The sequence below is a fragment of the Ylistrum balloti genome, unplaced genomic scaffold, assembly GCF_031769215.1.
Source record: "Ylistrum balloti isolate Yb309-2 unplaced genomic scaffold, AGI_CSIRO_Ybal_v1 Utg371292, whole genome shotgun sequence".
In the NCBI taxonomy this organism is placed as follows: Eukaryota; Metazoa; Mollusca; class Bivalvia; order Pectinida; family Pectinidae; genus Ylistrum; species Ylistrum balloti.
In genome coordinates, this window is record NW_026782693.1 from 177,274 (window position 1) to 200,818 (window position 23,545).

Genomic DNA, 23,545 nt, shown 5'->3' on the forward strand with positions numbered 1-23,545 from the left:
ATCTCGAATAATGTATAACCAAACATAAATGTACAGCCTAATTAATGTTGACTCCTTGACATATCATAAACATATAACAAGCACGTTTTGAGAAAATTGTCTGAAAAACTTATCAAAGATGTGTTATCAAATTAAAAACTAACCCCCCTCCCCTCCCCACCAAACTCTCTCTCTCTTGAAATCAAGGCCAGACCAGGAGCATCATTGTAACATTATACATGACAGAGTAACACTTAATGTATTATAATGAGGTAAGTTATATTGTGTTTAGTATCAAATTCTACTGGTACATGATATGGTTGTGAAAAAGAGTATTATATAATACAAAATTAAATATAAATGCATTATTATCGTCAATTCATCAAGTCAAGTAAATATCATGATTATTTTTAAACAAAACCAGTAAAAACTGATAAATAAAAGGTCTGCTATAAACTAACTTGTACTTTGTTAATGTAGAGTTTTCAAGATACCAAGAATTTGAAGATTCCCCAGTTACCAAAGCATCTAGTTCATGTACTTCTCTTGATGAAAGGACATTTACAAAGTTCTTTGTGAATTCTGTGTAAATTAATAAATGGTCTGATTGATAATATTGACACAGTTGACTAAACTAGATAACAATACAATATACACATGACTGAACACGAAATTGACAACAGCAACAATAACATTAGGGAAACAAAAACAAATTATTTAAAACGAAAACAGAAATAAGGATTTAAAATCTAAAACAGAAACAAAGGTGTCATACAAACAGGGTCCGTCATACAAACAGGGTCTGTCTTACAAATGATATGCTTTAATTAACATACATGTACCATATTCCTGTGATAATCTGTGTACCATTTTCCTGTGATAATCTGTGCTTTTCATCACAAGTGAATAAATCACGAAAACCTCTCACTTTTATTTTGTGTAATTTTTCAGAAATATGTGTAGTTTTATTTACACGAAAAGTTATTAAATCATCATACGTGCATATATATTGATATCTTTAAAATGTTTCTATATATTGTAGATATCCAAGGACAAGTAGGTATTGATAAGTATATCTTAGGACATGCTTTACAAACATATTGATGCTAATTTGTGTAATAAGAATGGGTTAATGAAAAATACACTTCACCCTCCATGGTTCGAACAAGTGACCATGCAGTCTCTAGCTGGACACTCACACTACTTGTCTAAAGGTCCCACTAGCTGTGGCTGGTAAAGTGACCTCAACTCTCAACTTCAATATTATTATTTTGATTGTGCACACAAAATGATTTTGTACATATACAGGTCATCTGAGTAGTTAGTGACGTACACACAGTCTGATTATCATAGATAATTAATTAAATAAACCTCATGTTATCAGAGTAGTTAGTAAAGTCCACATAAGTCTGATTATCATAGATAATTATTTAAATAAAACTCAAGTTATCTGAGTAATTAGTGACGTACACACAGTCTGATTATCATAGATAATTAATTAAATAAACCTCGTTAACGTGTATTCCATCATCAATGTTATACATAGAAATACATATCAGTGTTACACCAATCTCATTCTAAAAAATATGCTACAATTTCTATAAAAGTAATTGTTAGTCCATATAAATTATTCCAGTAAATAGGATAATGCTGGTGTAGTACTTAATGCTTATCTACCACCTATCATTATAATAGCCAAGTCAAAGTATTTCTTATCTCATTGCAAACATTTGACCTTGACCGTTTGGTCTTCAAAGATTCCAACGGTCGATGGGCCACAAGACAGTACAAATGACCTTGACCCTTAAATATCTTACTTTCACTTAGAAGTCAATAGAATCATTATGAAATGAATACCTATATTATGTGACTTGAATAAAGTGATTTTCATGCCAAATTTTGGTGACCTCTTAAAGCTGTGACTACTTGTAGACTATTTTTCCAGTTTAATACTGAAAGTTGGACAGAAATATACTATATGTAAATACCTATTCTAAACACTTCATAAAAGAAAGAAAAATACTTAATATTAAAACTAGGTACCAATAATACAACAAACAAGAAATAATAGATCAGGCCAGCGATACATAAAACTCAACAAATAGATTGTAGGTGTACTAACAAATCTCCAGTCACAAGTGATTAACTATGGAAAGTTTTCTTTTTTGGTGGTTCAATATTTTGTGGTTTCACAAAAAGCTTGATACAAATGGGATGCATTTTTCATGGAGGTCATGAAATGGAATTCTTTCCTTTATCAGTTTCATTTTCAATAGAAGTCATGAAATAATGCTATTTTTACTTTATCAATAGAAGTAAAAAAAAAATGATACTATTTTTACTTTATCAATAGAAGTAAAAAAATAATTCAATTTTTTTACTTTTACTTTTTACAGAAGTAATAAAATGATACAATTACTACTTTATCAATTTTTTACAGTATGTATCTATTTAAGGCATTTTATTCCAAAATCAAAAATATTGCAGACAAGGACACCTCAATTCTAACCTTTACCAAACCTTCACAGATGAAGTTTAGATATGAAATTTACACTTGAGAGTTTTTGAACATTATTGTATTGTTGTAAATAACAGACCAGAGAAACTTTAAGGAGACTAAATATTGAACCTGAGCTTACAACATCAGAAAATGTCAGTACATTTTTATTGAGTACTTATAAATTAGAATGTAACAGATATACAGATACACACTGATTCACTTATACTGACCATACACATATACAGCCACTTGTTTCAACTGCCATTCATTAGTAGGTACCATCAACAAATTTCTAGGAGCTATTTCTTAAAAGAAAAAAACTCATACATTGTGTATCTCTTAACATATCGCCAACATAACTGGAGGCAGTATAATAAAGTTTAACTATATGTACATTTTATAGAAAAGTCTTAAGATTCAGACAGACTTTCAGCGATATTTCTTCATTGGTTTCACAGAACACAAAGATATATATCGCTAATAGTCAGAATTTTTCATATGAAGTACAGAATTAGGAGGGTAAAGACATCAGTGTAACATCATCACAATATGTAATATCAACATTTGTAGTGTAACAATGGTAAAAAAGTGATATATGCTGCCTTCTGTCACCAGGTGCTACACACCAACACAGTTATACCATAAACCACCTACAGCTTAAGTACAACTCCAACAGGAATCAAAATGTTGTACAACTCCAACAAATTAAAATGTTGTACAACTCCAACAAATCAAAATGTTGTACAACTCCAACAAATCAAAATGTACTCCAACAGAAATTTAAATGGTCAAATTGATTGATATTAAACACCAATTTACTAAATTGGAACATTACAACAGTTTTCTTCTGAAATTACACTGAAGTATTAGAGTTTTTTTAACACATATAATCTAACTACAGCCATTCCATTGTATCTATTGATTTTACACTCACTAGAAAATATCAAAAAAGATTTTTTTTCACTTTTTTTAATTTTTTCTGTTTCTTTTACCATGTGGAGCATAAATTTTCTTTTTTTTGTCTTGAGTTGTATTTAAACTGAAAGTGATAAATAGTGATGCATAAAATAACAATTTTTAATAATAAATTTGTACTATACAACAAACTGCAACAAATCTATGTACTTACATAAATATCAGAAAGTTAGAAACACAAAAATAAAATAATTATTGCATACACAGATCCCTAATGATGCAATCCACAACTACCTAAATCAATTACTATCTACTAGGTTCACCTAGTATAAACAGGTTAAAAATATTTATTGACAAATTATATATTTCAGACATTTAATCTTAAAATTTAATCAGATTATTGGTTATTCCTTGAGTCTATAGTTTCCTGATAAAAAAAAACAACTGCTTTTGATATAAATATATCCTTTTTGTGTCAAATATCATTGTCTGTTTTTGTCAAGAACCAATTTATAACCAACTCGACATTCCTCATCTCCAGTAAATAACCAGACTAAGGTGTAATTACTGTAATTATGTCCCTGGGTTATATAAATATACAGACCTAAGGTGTAATTACTGTAATCCTGAGTTATATAAATATACAGACCTAAGGTGTAATTACTGTAATCCTGGGTTATATAAATATACAGACCTATGGTGTAATTACTGTAATTATGTCCCTGGGTTATATAAATATACAGACCTAAGGTGTAATTACTGTAATCCTGGGTTATATAAATATACAGACCTAAGGTGTAATTACTGTACTTATGTCCCTGGGTTATATAAATATACAGACCTAAGGTGTAATTACTGTAATCCTGGGTTATATAAATATACAGACCTAAGGTGTAATTACTGTAATTATGTCCCTGGGTTATATAAATATACAGACCTAAGGTGTAATTACTGTAATCCTGGGTTATATAAATATACAGACCTAAGGTGTAATTACTGTACTTATGTCCCTGGGTTATATAAATATACAGACCTAAGGTGTAATTACTGTACTTATGTCCCTGGGTTATATAAATATACAGACCTAAGGTGTAATTACTGTAATTATGTTCCTGGGTTATATAAATATACAGACCTAAGGTGTAATTACTGTAATCCTGGGTTATATAAATATACAGACCTAAGGTGTAATTACTGTAATCCTGGGTTATATAAATATACAGACCTAAGGTGTAATTACTGTAATCCAGTGTTATATAAATATACAGACCTAAGGTGTAATTACTGTACTTATGTCCCTGTGTTATATAAATATACAGACCTAAGGTGTAATTACTGTAATTATGTTCCTGGGTTCTATAAATAACCAGACTAAGGTGTAATTACTGTAATTATGTCCCTGGGTTATATAAATATACAGACCTAAGGTGTAATTACTGTAATTATGTCCCTGGGTTATATAAATATACAGACCTAAGGTGTAATTACTGTACTTATGTTCCTGGGTTATATAAATATACAGACCTAAGGTGTAATTAGTGTAATCCTGGGTTATATAAATATACAGACCTAAGGTGTAATTACTGTAATTATGTCCCTGGGTTATATAAATATACTAAGGTGTAATTAGACCTAAGGTGTAATTACTGTACTTATGTCCCTGGGTTATATAAATATACAGACCTAAGGTGTAATTAATTATGTCTGTATTATCCTGGGTTATATAAATATACAGACCTAAGGTGTAAAGGTGTAATTACTGTATTATCCTGGGTTATATAAATATACAGACCTAAGGTGTAATTACTGTAATTATGTCCCTGGGTTATATAAATATACAGACCTAAGGTGTAATTACTGTAATTATGTCCCTGGGTTATATAGATGTAAGGAGGTTTTAATTACTCTTATCCTCCATTACCTGGCTAAGTTTAAACATACAGATGTATGTTGAAGGATCTGAGGTATGTTTACAGTGTAATCATCCTGTACTGACACCATTCCTTATTAGAACCTGAAGATTATTATCCTACAATTGACAAATACAAAGAGACCATCTTGTACAGCTTTATACAAATGTATATGTATCTAAACATTGAATGCAAATAATTCACTCAGCTGATGCTAAAACTAAGTAAAGCTGTGTGCCAAACACTTTGGTGTTATCTCTCAAAATTATATCAAAAATAGAAAATAGGAAAATTGTCATAATTAGTAAAAACATCTGGTTTATCTATTATTGCAGCATATATTTGGTTATTTAGGATAAAAAACAAGGAAATGATAGACGACGATTATCTTGAGAATATAAATCTGGTATATAACAACAGAAGTAGTAATTATTGCAGTTAAATGATTACACATATGATAATAACCATAGAAACAGAATCTTTATAATTGATTAAGGAAGAATTCTTCTTCTTCATTTCAAGGCATTTTACAAATCAATGTTAGGAACTTAATTTACTATATACACTATCAAAGCCACAAATATGACAATAGAATTTAAAAAAAAAAATTGAAAATGTTACAAGGAAAAATTTGAATCAAATACCTTTCATGTCTTTATACCAGTGATTTCCATTTACACAATCAATTTTAAAAAGGAATTGAGAAGAACCCTGAGGTAAATTTTGCTAAAAAGCAATCGAGAGGAACCTGGTACTAAATTTTGCCAAAATGGTGAAATTATTTTAGAACAGGAAGGCAGCATCTTTTTGAACAAAAATAAATGACCAAAAACATAATGTAAATTATATGGAAGTGATCATGTATTCCAAGAGGCCCAAAAGGCCTTCTTTATCACCAGCTTTTCTGATGTTAACCAATGTGATTTTTGTGACATCTGAATTGGGTAACCAATGTGATTTTTGTGACATTTGAATTGGGTATCCAATTTGACCTTTGTAACATTCAGATTGTGTTGAGAGATATTCATTTTACCACATTTGGCCGCCTTCACTACCTATATTCTACTGACCTCTAATATAGCCCTTGTTTATTTTTTAGGCAAAACATGTGTGTCTTGCATAAGTCCTGAGTATGTTAACAGCATGCTGTTGTTTAATTGTCATCCTACCATATTTGGCCTTGGCAATTAGCTACAACTTCACATGTATCATTTGACACATGTAGTTATGGATGTCGGTATCAACACATTGTCATGGGCATGATCACCAACATGTAATTGATGTTAAATGACTGACATATTTGGAAACCTATACTGATGAATGTGTAAGGCTTATGGCTAAGGCATGTGTTCAGTCATCGAGACTGGGAAGAATTTTGACGTTACTTAATGGTGTAGGAGGAACATCACAAAAGGCACTGTTATGAAGCTTTGATGTCTTCCGTGGTCGCCAAGATGTATGAAAGTTCCTCACCTTGATAGCATCCTCACCCGATACATTATTAGTCTTGCCTGCAATCATGGACATTGGGTGCTGTGCTAAAGAGGTAGTGCTTGTTTTGGAAGCTGAGTTTGTGAAGGTCGACAGAGGAAGGTCAAACACTGGATTGGGGATATTCTCCCTGTTTCTAATGGTGTCCAGTGTCTGAGGTTTAAATCGCAGCATTTTGTCCACAAAGAAATCTGACACAGGATTCATCACAGGACTTGACTGCACTAACTGCGATTCCTGCACAGAAGAGTTTGGGTAAACCGTTGCTAAGGCAACCCGTTTTGGAGAAGCAAATTGAGTTGACTTGGTCAAATTAAGTTTGTGGTTGGGTAAGGGGGCACGACTTTTGCCTGTAAAGGCCCAAATGACTGGATCTAAGTTATTATGACGTTTACTAACTTTCTTTAAAGCATTCAATGTTGAGTCTTTGTTAGAGTGCTCTTTCTTAGATTTTTTTGCCTTTTTCTTGACCTTTAGTCTAAGGTCGCGCAAAGGCTCCAGTTCCTGGTGATGTATAAGAGGCTCACGATGGGAGAGAGGCAAATGACGATATTGGCGGTGATCTACTCCTTCCTTAGACAATTGCTCACGGTGGGACAGGGGCTCACGAACCTCCCAGTGTGGAAGATGTTGAAGCTGAATGGCTGCATGATCTATATCTGGAATGTTCTGAGTGGAAGAGGATGATTTTTCAGATATTCTGTCTGGCATACTTACTGAACGTACCTCCTGTGATTTAGGTGTTTTTACGGTTTTTGGATGTTCTATTATAAAAACAGTGTCTTTACGCAGGATGTGGTCTTTAGGTAGAGGGAAGTGGTGGTTGACAGAGTCTGTTGTCTCACTAAGAACCTTTTGTATACTTAACTCGTCGGTGTCTAACTGGTCAATGTTGTCTTGATTTCCTTGTTGTGACGAGTCAATACTGTCTTTGTTTCCATTGGATGTCCCACTTGTCATGTCATTATGGTTTGAATTATTTTTATTCTGACTTTGAGAGTTTCTTTCCCTCTCACCATCTTCTTGCTCAAAATCCTCATTTCCCTGAGATTCTGATTGGCCGAATTTAAACATTTGTGTCACATGTGGTTCTGCAATTTCATCCCTGAGAAAGACAACAACAACAGTTATGTTATCTGTAGATCCATTTTCTTTAGCCCAAGTCACAAGTTTCTTGGCCACACCAGATTTATCTCCCTTGGAATCCTGGAGATAATCGTACACTAGTCTAGGAACCTCATTTGGTGATACTATGTCCCAGAGTCCATCACAAGCCAACACTAAGTAATCCTCGGTGCCATCCAAGGAAAAACCTGATGTGTCAGCATCACTAATTATAAACTTTTTATGGGCAGGATCACCTAAAAATAAAAACAAAATGAATTCATTTTCTTGTATTGTTTGGTATTAAATACAGATAAGGAACAATAGCTCCCATACATTTTGTCATAAACATCAGCTGCTGTAGAGTTGTTGGCTTGTTTCTTTCAACATTTAAATTTTTATTGAATTTTCTCAATGCATAACAAAGGCTGGGTAAATTCAGTTTGATACCTCTTCTCTACACAATCCGAACTACTTTCCTGACAAACTTGGACAGGTAGACAACATTACATTATGTAAGAATATTATCTACACAATCCGAACTGCTTTCCTGACAAACTTAGCCAAGTAGACAACATTACATTATGTAAGAATATTATCTACACAATCCGAACTACTTTCCTGACAAACTTGGACAGGTAGACAACATTACATTATGTAAGAATATTATCTACACAATCCGAACTGCTTTCCTGACAAACTTAGCCAAGTAGACAACATTACATTATGTAAGAATATTATCTACACAATCCGAACTGCTTTCCTGACAAACTTAGCCAAGTAGACAACATTACATTATGTAAGAATATTATCTACACAATCCCAACTACTTTCCTGACAAACTTGGACAGGTAGACAACATTACATTATGTAAGAATATTATCTACACAATCCCAACTACTTTCCTGACAAACTTGGACAGGTAGACAACATTACATTATGTAAGAATATTATCTACACAATCCCAACTACTTTCCTGACAAACTTGGACAGGTAGACAACATTACATTATGTAAGGCTAAACATCATATAAAAACATGAATATTTACATAATTATTTAATTGAAATGTTTCAAGTACATTGTATTACCAAAGTTTCCCTACACACCTGATATCTTGGTCATCTTGATTTAACAATTTATCACATTTTTGCCTGTGAAATATAGAGAAATATTTCATTTATAAAAGTGTTATTTTTCAGAAACACTTTTGCAGATTTACACCAATGAAAAGAGAGAACACAAATCATCTTATTAAATTGACAAATCACAAAGCATGGTACACAAAACCAGAAAAACAGAACCTGAAAGGGTTGTTCACTAGTAACATGACAGTCAATGCCATGGTAAACTTTCATTTCCTGAACAGTCAGGAAACAATGCAACACAAATTACATTATCAGACATGAAACCTAGCCCCCAACCAAACGTCTTGAATGTGGAGCTAACACATTAGACATGTTTAAGGGGAATCTTGTCATCAACAGCGACAGCTGTAGGTTGCTGCCATGTTTTCAGGCACATAGTGACTTGCCAAAGGTGAAATTTTCTCGAAATTTACAGCAAATTGTGTCTGTTAGTGACATGAATAAGAAACATTTTCTATGTGAATATAAAAATAAATCTACATTTCTCTATGTTATTGTATTTATCTTGCCATAAGCCCAAGGATCTGAGAAATATGGGCCTTGTGAGTCGGTAGGCTGGGCTCATCATCCCGTAAACAGCTAGGGTCATTTTGAAAGTGAGGTCATATATCATCCAGAGCAATTAGGGTAAAGTGTCCTATATATAGCTGGTCTCAATAGAGAGGTGTTCTGAATAGACAGGTGAACAGTGTCAATTTGAACATGGACTCTAAACAAATGACCCTCAGACATGTGAACTCTATACACAGCAGCTTTTGTAGATATTAAGTCATATATTCAGGAGGTCTGTATATAGAGTTCTCCCTAAGAAGGATTCTATATTTATACACAAGTGGAAAAGATTAATAACATAAAGTACATTCAGATGGTATGTTTCAATCCAAAGTCCTTACTACTTTCGTACTAGCAAAAAACTCAAGAGCACAGCAAACAGAAATATTGTTAATCTTTTAAAAACCAATACTGTAATCATTAGTGTTCCACACAATGTTATTATTTGTTTCTGTCTGAAGCTGTCAGTGTTGAACTAATACTTATTGCGATTAAGCATGCAATCATCAACACTTTGTGTTGATGTTCAGCAGAAAAAAAAATCAATGACACTTCAAAAATGTGTACACATACAACAAAACCTCACCTGAAATCAAAGCAAACAGGTATTGATATTTAGCAAACTGACTCTTTAAAAGTGCATTTCTCTTCATTTCAAAAGGAGCCTAATAACAAAAACCAGTGTTTACCTCACACTAGTACTTCAAATAGACATCTTGGATATTTCATGGAAACAATGATTTACAAGCATACAATTTATTTATTTTATTTTTTTGGACGAGAAATATGAGAAAAAAAACCACTTTCAAATTTGTCACAACCAAAGGCAAACATATTTTTTTCACTCAGCATCAAATTTCTACATCTCTGCAGTCAAGTTTACCGATCGCCCTGGAAACAGAAAGGACAAGGTTAACCCTCCATATTCCTCGCACACTGTGAACATATCCCCCTGCTTCCTCAATCCTGCGACTCTCATCCTGGAATTACAAGATACAGACAGATATACAGGGTAACCATGTATAACACAGCAGTTCCTGGCCCATACACTCTCTCATACACCATGGGTTACGCCAGTTCACATATAATTCTCCAGCTCATCCTATCTATAAATATCAAAATTGATAGTTTTTTAATTTGAATAACAATCCGGTATCTTAATTAAGAAAGAATATTTTCCAAATTAAAAATATGAAATATTTGTTTTAATTGAAGGCAACACAAACCCATGATGTCTTTGAGAATATGGTTAGGGAAAGCTGTGGGAGATTCCTGTGATAGATCACAGGAGATGTATTACCTATGGCTCGTGATACAGCCAGATTTCCGTTGACTCGCCATGTCCCCATAAACAACACACAGCCACCGGCGTCCTCTATCCTATTGCGCTCGTCCTGCAATAATCGACCAGGTTAGAATCCACCATACAACTGGGAAATACCCTGATAATATATTGTGTTTGTTGTTGTGTGTTTCTTCTTTTTTATTTCATGCACTTTGTCTGTGGTTGAGGACAGATTTTAATACATTATATGTTCATTACCTCTCTGGTTTGTGTGTCTCCATCAGTACACACTAAGGTATTGTTTCAAAACATTCTACATTCATTACCACTCTCTCTGGTTTGTGTGTCTCCATCAGTACACACTAAGGTATTGTTTTAATACATTATATGTTCATTACCTCTCTGGTTTGTGTGTCTCCATCAGTACACACTAAGGTATTGTTTTAATACATTATATGTTCATTACCTCTCTCTCTGGTTTGTGTGTCTCCATCAGTACACACTAAGGTATTGTTTTAATACATTATATGTTCATTACCACTCTCTGGTTTGTGTGTCTCCATCAGTACACACTAAGGTATTGTTTTAATACATTATATGTTCATTACCTCTCTCTCTGGTTTGTGTGTCTCCATCAGTACACACTAAGGTATTGCTTTAATACATTATATGTTCATTACCACTCTCTCTGGTTTGTGTGTCTCCATCAGTACACACTAAGGTATTGTTTTAATACATTATATGTTCATTACCTCTCTCTCTGGTTTGTGTGTCTCCATCAGTACACACTAAGGTATTGTTTTAATACATTATATGTTCATTACCACTCTCTCTGGTTTGTGTGTCTCCATCAGTACACACTAAGGTATTGTTTTAATACATTATATGTTCATTACCACTCTCTCTGGTTTGTGTGTCTCCATCAGTACACACTAAGGTATTGTTTTAATACATTATATTTTCATTACCTCTCTGGTTTGTGGGGATCCATCAGTACACACTAAGGTATTGTTTTAATACATTCTAAATTCATTACCACTCTCTCTGGTTTGTGTGTCTCCATCAGTACACACTAAGGTATTGTTTTAATACATTATATGTTCATTACCACTCTCTCTGGTTTGTGGGGATCCATCAGTACACACTAAGGTATTGTTTTAATACATTCTAAATTCATTACCTCTCTCTGGTTTGTGTGTCTCCATCAGTACACACTAAGGTATTGTTTTAATACATTATATGTTCATTACCACTCTCTCTGGTTTGTGTGTCTCCATCAGTACACACTAAGGTATTGTTTTAATACATTCTAAATTCATTACCACTCTCTCTGGTTTGTGTGTCTCCATCAGTACACACTAAGGTATTGTTTTAATACATTATATGTTCATTACCTCTCTGGTTTGTGTGTCTCCATCAATACACACTAAGGTATTGTTTTAATACATCATATGTTCATTACCTCTCTCTCTGGTTTGTGGGGATCCATCAGCACCACTGCCTCCCCGTTCCTCACCATCATCACTTGTGAATCTCCGAGCCAGGCCACATGTAATTTGTTGTCCCTGATTAAAACTGACACACCCGTAGACCCACTCTTTAGTTTCTGAAAGACAAGAAAATAAAATCCCTGACAAATTTGTAATCAAATACTTCAACAAATAGAACACTGACAGGTCAGCTAAGTGGCTGAAAACCCCTCCCCCACTCACACACACACCCACCATCCCACCCTTACATACACATATCCCAGATTGACAGATTACTGCCAAGACCTTAAGTACACTCTACAACACAAGTGAAGAAAAAATGTTATCAATCTGATAATCTGATTTTTAATTTATAACAGTGACCTTGACCTTGGGATATAAAATGCAATATCCCCTGCAAGCACATTAGGTATGGAAGCATTGTATGAAGTTTGATGTAGATTGGGCAAAGCAAAGTTACCACACAAAAACTGATTTAAGTTTATATCATTGTGTCATTTGACCTTTGGACCTGAATGGCAATCTATCTCAAACAAGCACTTTTGGTTAAGAAGCATTGCATCAAGTTAGATTAGCTACAGCAAACTCGAGTTATTCCACTCAATGGATTTTCTATTATAGCAATAACCTCAACCTTTGACTTCTGGGTCTGAAGAGCAAGCATTTTCAGTAAGGAAGCATTGTATAAAGTTTGAGTTTGACTGGGCCAAGGGAACCCAAGTTATATCACGGAAACCAAATTTCTACTTAGAATGACTGTAATCTGGACCATTGACCATTTTTGTAAGGAAACATTGTATGAGGTTTAAGTTTGATTGACCAAAGCAAACTTGAGCTATCACAAAGAAACTGATTTTTCTATTTATAGCAACACTGACCTTGACCTTTGACCTTTAAAACTGTAAAACAATCTCAAGCAAAAACTTTCAGTAAGGAAGTACTGTGAGAAATTTGGGTTAGATTGGCCAAAGCAAACTCTAATTTTCACATGAAAGCTGATATTCTATTTATAGTAGGAGTGACCTTGAACCTTGCGAGATGAAAAGCTACATACACCAAGCAAGCACATCCTTCATGGAGGCCTGGCATAAAGTATGAGTGCCATTGGCATAACAGAATTTGAGATACTGTACAGAAACAAGAAAATGAACAGACAGAGACAAACGGACAAGGTGATATTATAGGTCACCAACATCTCGAGGCAGAGCCACAATTACTCGCAAATCAGACTAAAAACAACCTCTTTCTGAAACCTTTTTTTTCAAAACTGAAATAACTTTAATTTAAAACCTAATCAAGACTTTGTCAAAATTATTATCAGGTTACATAATGATCATAAAATTTCTTCATTGAGATTTCTTGAAGGGAATGTCACAAATCTAAAGCAAACTATCCAAGGATTTTAACTAAGCCTTAAAGCCCAGCCCAAATATCCCCAAAAACTTCCAAGCTAATTACTCTAACAAAAATCTTCAATTAAATTACTGACTTCTCTCTCTGCCTTCAGTATTGACAGTGTACTCACCTCTCTCTCAGCCTTCAGTACTGACAGGGTACTCACCTCTCTCTCAACCTTCAGTACTGACAGTGTACTCACCTCTCTCTCAACCTTCAGTATTGACAGGGTACTCACATCTCTCTCAGCCTTCAGTACTGACAGTGTACTCACCTCTCTCTCTGCCTTCAGTATTGACAGGGTACTCACCTCTCTCTCAGCCTTCAGTACTGACAGTGTACTCACCTCTCTCTCAACCTTCAGTATTGACAGGGTACTCACATCTCTCTCAGCCTTCAGTATTGACAGGGTACTCACCTCTCTCTCAGCCTTCAGTACTGACAGTGTACTCACCTCTCTCTCAACCTTCAGTATTAACAGGGTACTCACATCTCTCTCAGCCTTCAGTATTGACAGGGTACTCACCTCTCTCTCAGCCTTCAGTAGGTACTTTTCATCCGTTTCTTTATATGCACATTTGAAAGCATCAGCAGGTTTTTTCTGGAATTCTTCAGAGTGAACAAGATGGCAATGTAAGTGTGTGGCTGCGTATGTGGCTGCTTCTACCCCGGCATGGCCATCAAACACAGCATAATAAGACTGCGGAGGCTGGTCCTGTAGTGATGATACACAAGATAATTACACCACTACAGATTTGAATACCTTGGTATTTGTTTTTCGTTTTGTAGTGATTTTTTTCTTGTACATCTCTCATTTCCTTTATCAATTATAATGTAGAGTGATGAAATGATGAATGAAATATATTGAATGCCCAGCAGCAGAATTACAAGCATGAAAATGTCTACATATTTCAAGTACCGTATACAAGATGTTGGAGTGTCATTTACTGGTCTTATTTGTGATGGGTTCTTTTTTCATAACAAAATCGCAGAAAACTAGCCTGTAATTCATGACTTCTATGAAAATTGCATCCATTTTACATCAGCCTTTCACTAAACAAACCTTTACAGTGTTCAGGTTTTAATTATTGTTGAATAACCATAATTTTCATCTGTTTGTGTCTCAAAAGGATTCAATGATGTTAAATTTTTCCATCTTATTCAAGAATACAAGGTGAAAATGGGTGTGTTAAGATCAGAACTATTTACTAAAATATCTTCATAGGAATCCAATATCAAGAATATTCCTTAACTTGAAATTTTTTTTACTACAGTATTTCTGGATGTTTGAAAGAAACAGGTGTGAAAGAAGCCAAGCTTTTTTATATACAAAAAAAATACAACTTGTCCCAGACTGATACTCTAACAATCAAAGAAAACTTTTCTTCACTCAACGACACTTTTAAGTTGAAAAATCCACAGAAAAAATGTTAAACTGTTACAAAAGCTAACGCGGAAAATATATACACTGAGGTAAATTGTCTAATAATACAGTTTCTATAAACTTCCAGATCTATCACACCTTCTGTCTGTTACCTTTAAACATATATAAACTAAGCTATATTGTATTATAATACAGTTTCTATAAACTTCCAGATCTATCACACCTTCTGTCTGTTACCTTTAAACATATATAAACTAAGCTATATTGTATTATAATACAGTTTCTATAAACTTCCAGATCTATCACACCTTCTGTCTGTTACCTTTAAACATATATAAACTAAGCTATATTGTATTATAATACAGTTTCTATAAACTTCCAGAATCACATATATAAACATATATAAACTAAGCTATATTGTATTATAATACAGTTTCTATAAACTTCCAGATCTATCACACCTTCTGTCTGTTACCTTTAAACATATATAAACTAAGCTATATTGTAATATAATACAGTTTCTATAGTTATCACACCTTCTGTCTGTTACCTTTAAACATATATAAACTAAGCTATATTGTAATATAATACAGTTTCTATAAACTTCCAGATCTATCACACCTTCTGTCTGTTACCTTTAAACATATATAAACTAAGCTATATTGTATTATAATACAGTTTCTATAAACTTCCAGATCTATCACACCTTCTGTCTGTTACCTTTAAACATATATAAACTAAGCTATATTGTAATATAATACAATTTCTATAAACTTCCAGATCTATCACACCTTCTGTCTGTTACCTTTAAACATATATAAACTAAGCTATATTGTATTATAATACAGTTTCTATAAACTTCCAGATCTATCACACCTTCTGTCTGTTACCTTTAAACATATATAAACTAAGCTATATTGTAATATAATACAATTTCTATAAACTTCCAGATCTATCACACCTTCTGTCTGTTACCTTTAAACATATATAAACTAAGCTATATTGTATTATAATACAGTTTCTATAAACTTCCAGATCTATCACACCTTCTGTCTGTTACCTTTAAATTAAACAAAGTATTGAGGTCAGGTAATATCACATGACGATCTTCCATTTTCCGTCGAGTATTTTTAATTTCGTAGAGGTAGGGTTTGGACAATTTGGACGGGGGAGACAACCTCGGCAGATTATCACGCCATTTTTTACAGACGTCGTGTAGAACTTCAATAACATGTGTACACATGACTTGGGCTTCAAGTACTGCAGCAAAAAAAACAACATAGAATATATTTTAGTAATGTTAGTCCTGAAAATACATGGAATAAGAAAAGTTTGAAGGTTCTAAACTGACAATATTCACATAACTTCAGACTACAGTTTTACATCGTCCCTAAGAATAATCATGATTAAAGAGTGAAAATTTAATACCTCAAAGTGGTAATATTCTGTATGTAAAGGTACTTTTTATGCATAAAAAAGTCAACAAATGAATTTAATACTCAAAAGTAGTGAATAAGCATATTACAAGGCAATACAACAGCATTGGTTAATGTTTATACTGATCTGAAATACAGCAGTAGGCACTATCAGTGCCATTAGTGTTTATCATTAAATTAATTTTATTTTTGTAACTAAACCTCCATGAAGAGGATAAAAGACGGGAGAACTATTAAAACAACTATTACCTGACAACGTCATTTGTAGTTCTGTATTTTTAAATACATCTATGTGCATACCTGTGGGCGGATCCTTTGTTATAATCTGAGTTGTCTCCCCATTGTTTGCTTCACCTCGTCCCGCACTAGACGTATCCTCTTCATACTCTGTCAGGTCAGATTTAAGGATCTGCTCTACGACAGCCCGGCACAAGGCAGCTGCTAGAGTTGGTGGACATTTTCTGTAAATGTAATAAAAAAGCTAATTTATAAACATTTTCTGTAACAAACATTTTAATGTAAACTGATATACATATATACATCAAAACATACAAATGTCCTGGCAGATCTGTATGTCTCGTCCTGGCAGATCTGTATGTCTCGTCCTGGCAGATCTGTATGTCTCGTACTTGCTGATCTGTATGTCTCCTCATCACAGATCTGTCTGTCTCGTCGTCGCAGATCTATATGTCTCATCCTCGCAGATCTGTATGTCTCATCCTCGCAGATCTATATGTCTCGTCCTCACAGATCTGTATGTCTCATCTTAGCAGATCTGTATGTCTCATCCTCGCAGATCTATATGTCTCATCCTCGCAGATCTGTATGTCTCGTCCTCACAGACCTGTATGTCTCATCCTCGCAGATCTGTATGCCTTGTCCTCGCAGATCTATATGCCTCGTCCTCGCAGATCTGTATGTCTCATCCTCGCAGATATTTATATCTCGTAATCGCAGATCTATATGTCTCGTCCTCACAGATCTGTAAGTCTCAGTTGAGTTTCAGTATATTTGAAAGCATCCCTGAAGCATTACACACAGCATACGAATAGTATGATATGTACAGTAGGATAATTAACACATAGTTTGTATGTTATAAGAGAAACATACTTTTAAATCAAGGGTTAGATAAAGATTTTACCTTTATGTGAAAATTAGGTAATGCTCAGTAGTTAGATATGTTAGTGTTTCTATACCCTATTGTTTATGACACATCAAAGCCTAAAATGAATGATTACCCTGATACTTTCTGAAGTATTTCAACACAAAACATACATGTCCTTACTTTAACCTTGAACTTCAGAAAGGACCTCTCAATGTGTATCAATGAATCAAGATTATAAGCAATGATATTCAGACATGGAAAGGAAGAACATTCAACCCTGACATTTTGAACTCACTGTAGTTCGTGCCATACAACTTACAGTTACTGTGTTGGTTGATAATAAAACTGATGAGGTAATTGAGGAAGATATGGTAAGTGTTTATCTAGATCAAGCATGAGCAATTTTCTATCATTAACTTAAACAACTTGATTCTCCCAACCAGGAAGTAACCAGAAACTATATGATTACATTATCTGGAAATTCTATATTTATATGTATACAGTTTAACAATTACACTGTTCATGTGATAAAATCTTACGTCAATTTGGTCCAGTAGTTAAGAGAATCAGGGCGACAGAGGTAAATAATGTGATCTTTAAATAACAAGGATCATGGAGTGTTTGATAATGTTGTTCTGTGTGTAGTTACAGACTGCAATCACCTATCATGTTGACCTTCACATGAAATATTCATATTGGGCTATGTCTGGAGAAATTGTAAACTAAACTGTGTTAATTAACAATAACTGATCTCTATATTTCCCTTCAAATCTAAAATTACAAAAATGACATATCAGAGGTCAAGGCCATTGCCAGAGGTCAAGGCCATTGCCAATCTAAACCATTAATGATAAAATTAAAACAACTTGTTCAGTTTCGGTTTCAATCTTTGTTTTTTTTTTTTTTCAATTTTCTGTTGATTTATCTGTTTTTTTTAATTCATTTTTTTCTGTTTGTTTTCTTTAGCTGTTTAAAGGGCTAAAGAAATCTAAGACAAGGACCTTAGCAAACACTACCCATTTTTTGAGGGTTTTTCTTTCAACATTCCTTAAGCATTTATTTTACAATAAGACCCAAAAGATTCCCACACATGGTTTTATGTATAGTGTATATGTAGAGTTCTACAGCATGTTTAGCCTTCACTCAAAATAATTCTCAACACATATGGTTATATCTATAATATATATGTAGAGTTCTACAGCATGTTTAGTCTTTCACTCAAAATAATTCTAAACACATATGGTTTTATCTATAATATATACAAGTGTATGTAGAATTATACAGCATGTTTAGTCTTTCACTCAAAATACTTTTTAACACATATGGTTTAATCTATAATATATATGTAGAATTATACAGCATGTTTAGTCTTTCACTCAAAATACTTTTTAACACATATGGTTTTATCTATAATATGTATGTAGAGTTATACAGCATGTTTAGTCTTTCACTCAAAATAATTTTTAACACATATGGTTTTATCTATAATATATATGTAGAGTTCTACAGCATGTTTAGTCTTTCACTCAAAATAATTTTTAACACATATGGTTTTATCTATAATATATACAAGTGTATGTAGAATTATACAGCATGTTTAGTCTTTCACTCAAAATACTTTTTAACACATATGGTTTAATCTATAATATATATGTAGAATTATACAGCATGTTTAGTCTTTCACTCAAAATACTTTTTAACACATATGGTTTAATCTATAATATATATGTAGAATTATACAGCATGTTAAGTCTTTCACTCAAAATAATTCTCAACACATTAAACAAAAACAATGGTGTATTCCCAGTAATATAAAGCTTTTGGACTAGATAATCTAGACAAATTATTTATCCAGACTTGGGACTAGACAAGAAACAGACATGTATAATCTATTAGATAGTGAATTCACATGTAAATTAATTGTTTACACAACCAGCATATGTTAAAACACTACTAGGAATGTATGGTGTACATAAACATCTAATTTCTAAACCAATTTATCAGCCTCCCGAAACACTTACCTTGACTGTAGAAAAGTATGTGCTACCTGCACTATATATATATACTAGGTATACCTGTGGTTTAAATAAATTTAAAGGATTGCTGAATAATGAAATTATTTTTTTAATTCTTCTGATGTGCTAAGCCAGACATTTGAAATCGACCACAGATTCTTATATTGAATCTGAAAAAATTAGAAATGTATGACAAACTTTAATAATTTATCAAATAATTCTTTTTCACTGTTGATAAAAAAAGAAATTAAAGATTCAGTGCCTATAAAAGGCAAAAAACTCTGTCAAGTTTCATTAAGTTGATAAAAAAGAAAATCTCACAAAATGCATGATGCTGAGTTTTTTTTCTGAAAATGCTTGTTTCTGCCAACAGATCTTCCCAAGTCAGATTTGTCTGATGAAAGATATTTTTATACATAACTGCATTTTTAGAAACATCTTTTTGTATCTGACAAAAAAAGATAAATTTGTGATTGAAAAGAAGAAAATAATTGTATGATTTTTGCAATAGCTTGAGAATGTACTGACAGTATAATGGTAGCCTTGCTTTCTCAGTGTGTACTGGCTTTGTGTCTAAGTTAGCAGTAATGAAGCATGAAATTGAACAAGTTTCTATAATAGCTGTAGGATACCAAAGCCAGCCAATTCTCTTTGGCATCCAGAAATGACACGCCTTGTAAAAATGACCTTCTGAAGTAGAGGTGACTACAAACTAATCTCCAGACTTGGGTTCCTGTATATAACGAACATGTTGTGTTTTATGTACTTTTCGTCCTTTCATAATGCTTAAAAGCTGGTACAATGTACTTATATTCTACATGGCCACTTACAAGTTTTTCCCACATTGCTCTCTTCTTGGCCTGCAAATTTAAGAGCATTAAAAGTCTCTTTTTCCTTCCCAAGCTGCAGCCAAATCAATCATATATCAGTGTCTGATGAAAATAACCAGCAAGAACCCTTTAATTCAGTCAGTTTTCACCCTAATCTACTGTATATAATGAGGAACCACAGCTAGCAAGAACCCTTTAATTAAGTCAGTTTTCACCCTAATCTACTGTATATAATGAGGAACCACAGCTAGCAAGAACCCTTTAATTCAGTCAGTTTTCACCCTAATCTACTGTATATAATGAGGAACCACAGCTAGCAAGAACCCTTTAATTCAGTCAGTTTTCACCCTAATCTACTGTATATAATGAGGAACCACAGCTAGCAAGAACCCTTTAATTCAGTCAGTTTTCACCCTAATCTACTGTATAGGATGAGGAACCTTAGCTAGCAAGAACCCTTTAATTAAGTCAGTTTTCACCCTAATCTACTGTATGTGATGAGGAACCATAATTAGGCCAATGGTTGGAAACCCTTTTATAATTGAAACAATTTTATTTCCTTCTCCTTTTAAACTTGGCATCAACTTTGAGGAGACTGTTCACAATAAATTCTATTCTCCAAATGTTAAACCTTACTACTAACATAATTGAATCTATAGTTGAATTTATACATATTTAATGTACCAAAGACATGTCATTTAATTAATTTTACTTCCATAGATAGCACTAAGTCACTCACATAATCATTTGAATAAAAACATTTACCATAAATCCACAATTATATTTCTTTGTATTTCAAAGTTGAAAGCATGTATTTACAATGTAAAAATAAAACCAAGAATTTAAGGAAACAAAGTTCAGCTGCTGCTTAAACTTGGTTTCCAGATGGAAAACTCTGTGAATGTTCATGTGTATTATACATAAACCCAATCTACAGTCTATAGATCCCCTCAAGCCAGAGGAGTTTGATCTCTTGTCATATAAACACTAATGTCCTTGACATCATTATCCACCCAGACAGCTCTAATTCCTTGTCCCTACAACATGTCTAGGTGTTTATGGTAAACACTTGCACATACATACAGTCTTTAAAATTCTTACTTTGAAATAGCCATTCTTCAATTACACAAACTTTCCCACTCGGGGGAAAAAACACTCTTATGTATCTAAAAAACACTTTTACTTTGAAAAGCAACCCTTCAGTTTTAAAAACTGCACTACTCTGAAAAAAGGTTCATTCTAGATTTTCAGGAACTTTCTTTGACTTTGATCCGTCCTTCTCCTTAGTTAAAGAGAAACATTTCTATGCTTGAAAATAGATACATCTGTTGCTGACCTCAACAAGGTCATCTTGAAGATTACATTTATTCCATGTGTCAGTCAGGCTACACTAGAAATGTGCTATTTTTTCAGGTTTATCAACACACTTTAACATATATAACTTATTTTTTCATTTTTTCCTCAGAATGTGGAAGTGTGAAAAGGAGACACTGGTACTTTACCAGATGATGGACAGCTATCACGAAAATGTTGATTTTTATAAACAGTACCTAAATAATTTAATTCCCTAGTTCAAAGACATAAGAGTGAAAGTATAAATCAAGTCTTGATCTTAAATCCTATACATCAGTATCACAGGTATGTAAAAACTTAAAACTATGAAACTAGATATACAACTGAAAGATTGAATGAAACAAGAGGCATAAAGATGATCTTATCTTTATACCTACAACAGACAACCAGCTGAGTAACAGAGAACGATAGAACATAACTTATACTGTGGTCACTGAAAACGTTGACCCTACTGATACAGGAACACATCATTGTATAAAGCATATAAACTATATTTCATGGTGTTCTAAAACCAGTCCCACCAGACTCACATCTGAACCATGTAAAATATACCTTCATAGTTAACAAAATAAAACAGAATTAAACAAAAATGTACTGAAGTAACACTCCTACTATAGGTATAGGGCCTTGCTTACATTAGATTCTAGTGTTTGATCTTTGATTAAAAGTTCCAGCCTGTGACAACAGCGACTTAATTCTACTATGAATCATGACCAAAGATTTCCAGGAAACTTCCAGTTGGAATTACCATCAATGACTAAACATCATTATTTTTCATTTCTAAGCTCAACATCAGGTGACGTTGATGTAGTGTGGATGAGTGACAAATTTTAAAGTATCAATAATCCCAACAGGAATAAGGATTCAAAGACGATCATTTTATTTATGGATCAATACTTTTTGTCTGGTTGATTTAATTAAGCTCTATTGCAGTCTGCATTCTATATGAATGTGCTTATTGTAGTTTCCCGTATGGAGTCAATAGAGTTACATCACCTTTTACTGTAGTTGTCCAACTATCAGCCCTGTTAACAACTATCAGCCCTGTAAACAACTATCAGCCCTGTTAACAACTATCAGCCCTGTAAACAACTATCAGCTCTGTTAACAACTATCAGCCCTGTTAACAACTATCAGCTCTGTTAACAACTATCAGCCCTGTAAACAGCTATCAGCCCTGTAAACAACTATCAGCTCTGTTAACAACTATCAGCCCTGTAAACAACTATCAGCTCTGTTAACAACTATCAGCTCTGTTAACAACTATCAACCCTGTTAACAACTATCAACCCTGTTAACAGCTATCAGCCCTGTAAACAACTATCAGCCCTGTTAACAACTATCAGCCCTGTAAACAACTATCAGCTCTGTTAACAGCTATCAGCCCTGTTAACAACTATCAGCTCTGTTAACAACTATCAGCCCTGTTAACAACTATCAGGCCTGTTAACAACTATCAACCCTGTAAACAACTATCAGCTCTGTTAACAGCTATCAGCCCTGTAAACAACTATCAGCTCTGTTAACAACTATCAGCCCTGTTAACAACTATTAGCTCTGTTAACAACTATCAGCTCTGTTAACAACTATCAGCTCTGTTAACAACTATCAGCTCTGTTAACAACTATCAGCCCTGTTAACAACTATCAGCCCTG

The 23,545-nt window shown here is 33.5% G+C and overlaps 1 protein-coding gene across 1 annotated transcript in view; it reads right to left on the reverse strand.

Moving 5' to 3' along the window:
• Nucleotides 1-6,955: 6,955 nt before the first annotated feature.
• The window catches only part of LOC132561853 (protein phosphatase 1F-like), a 38,781-nt gene continuing 22,191 nt past the window's right edge, over nt 6,956-23,545 (reverse strand). Inside the window, 7 exon segments of the mRNA XM_060226561.1 lie at nt 6,956-7,017; nt 7,020-8,156; nt 10,898-10,991; nt 12,345-12,488; nt 14,294-14,482; nt 16,212-16,411; nt 16,888-17,048. Coding sequence (XP_060082544.1) covers nt 6,956-7,017; nt 7,020-8,156; nt 10,898-10,991; nt 12,345-12,488; nt 14,294-14,482; nt 16,212-16,411; nt 16,888-17,048 — 1,987 coding nt within the window.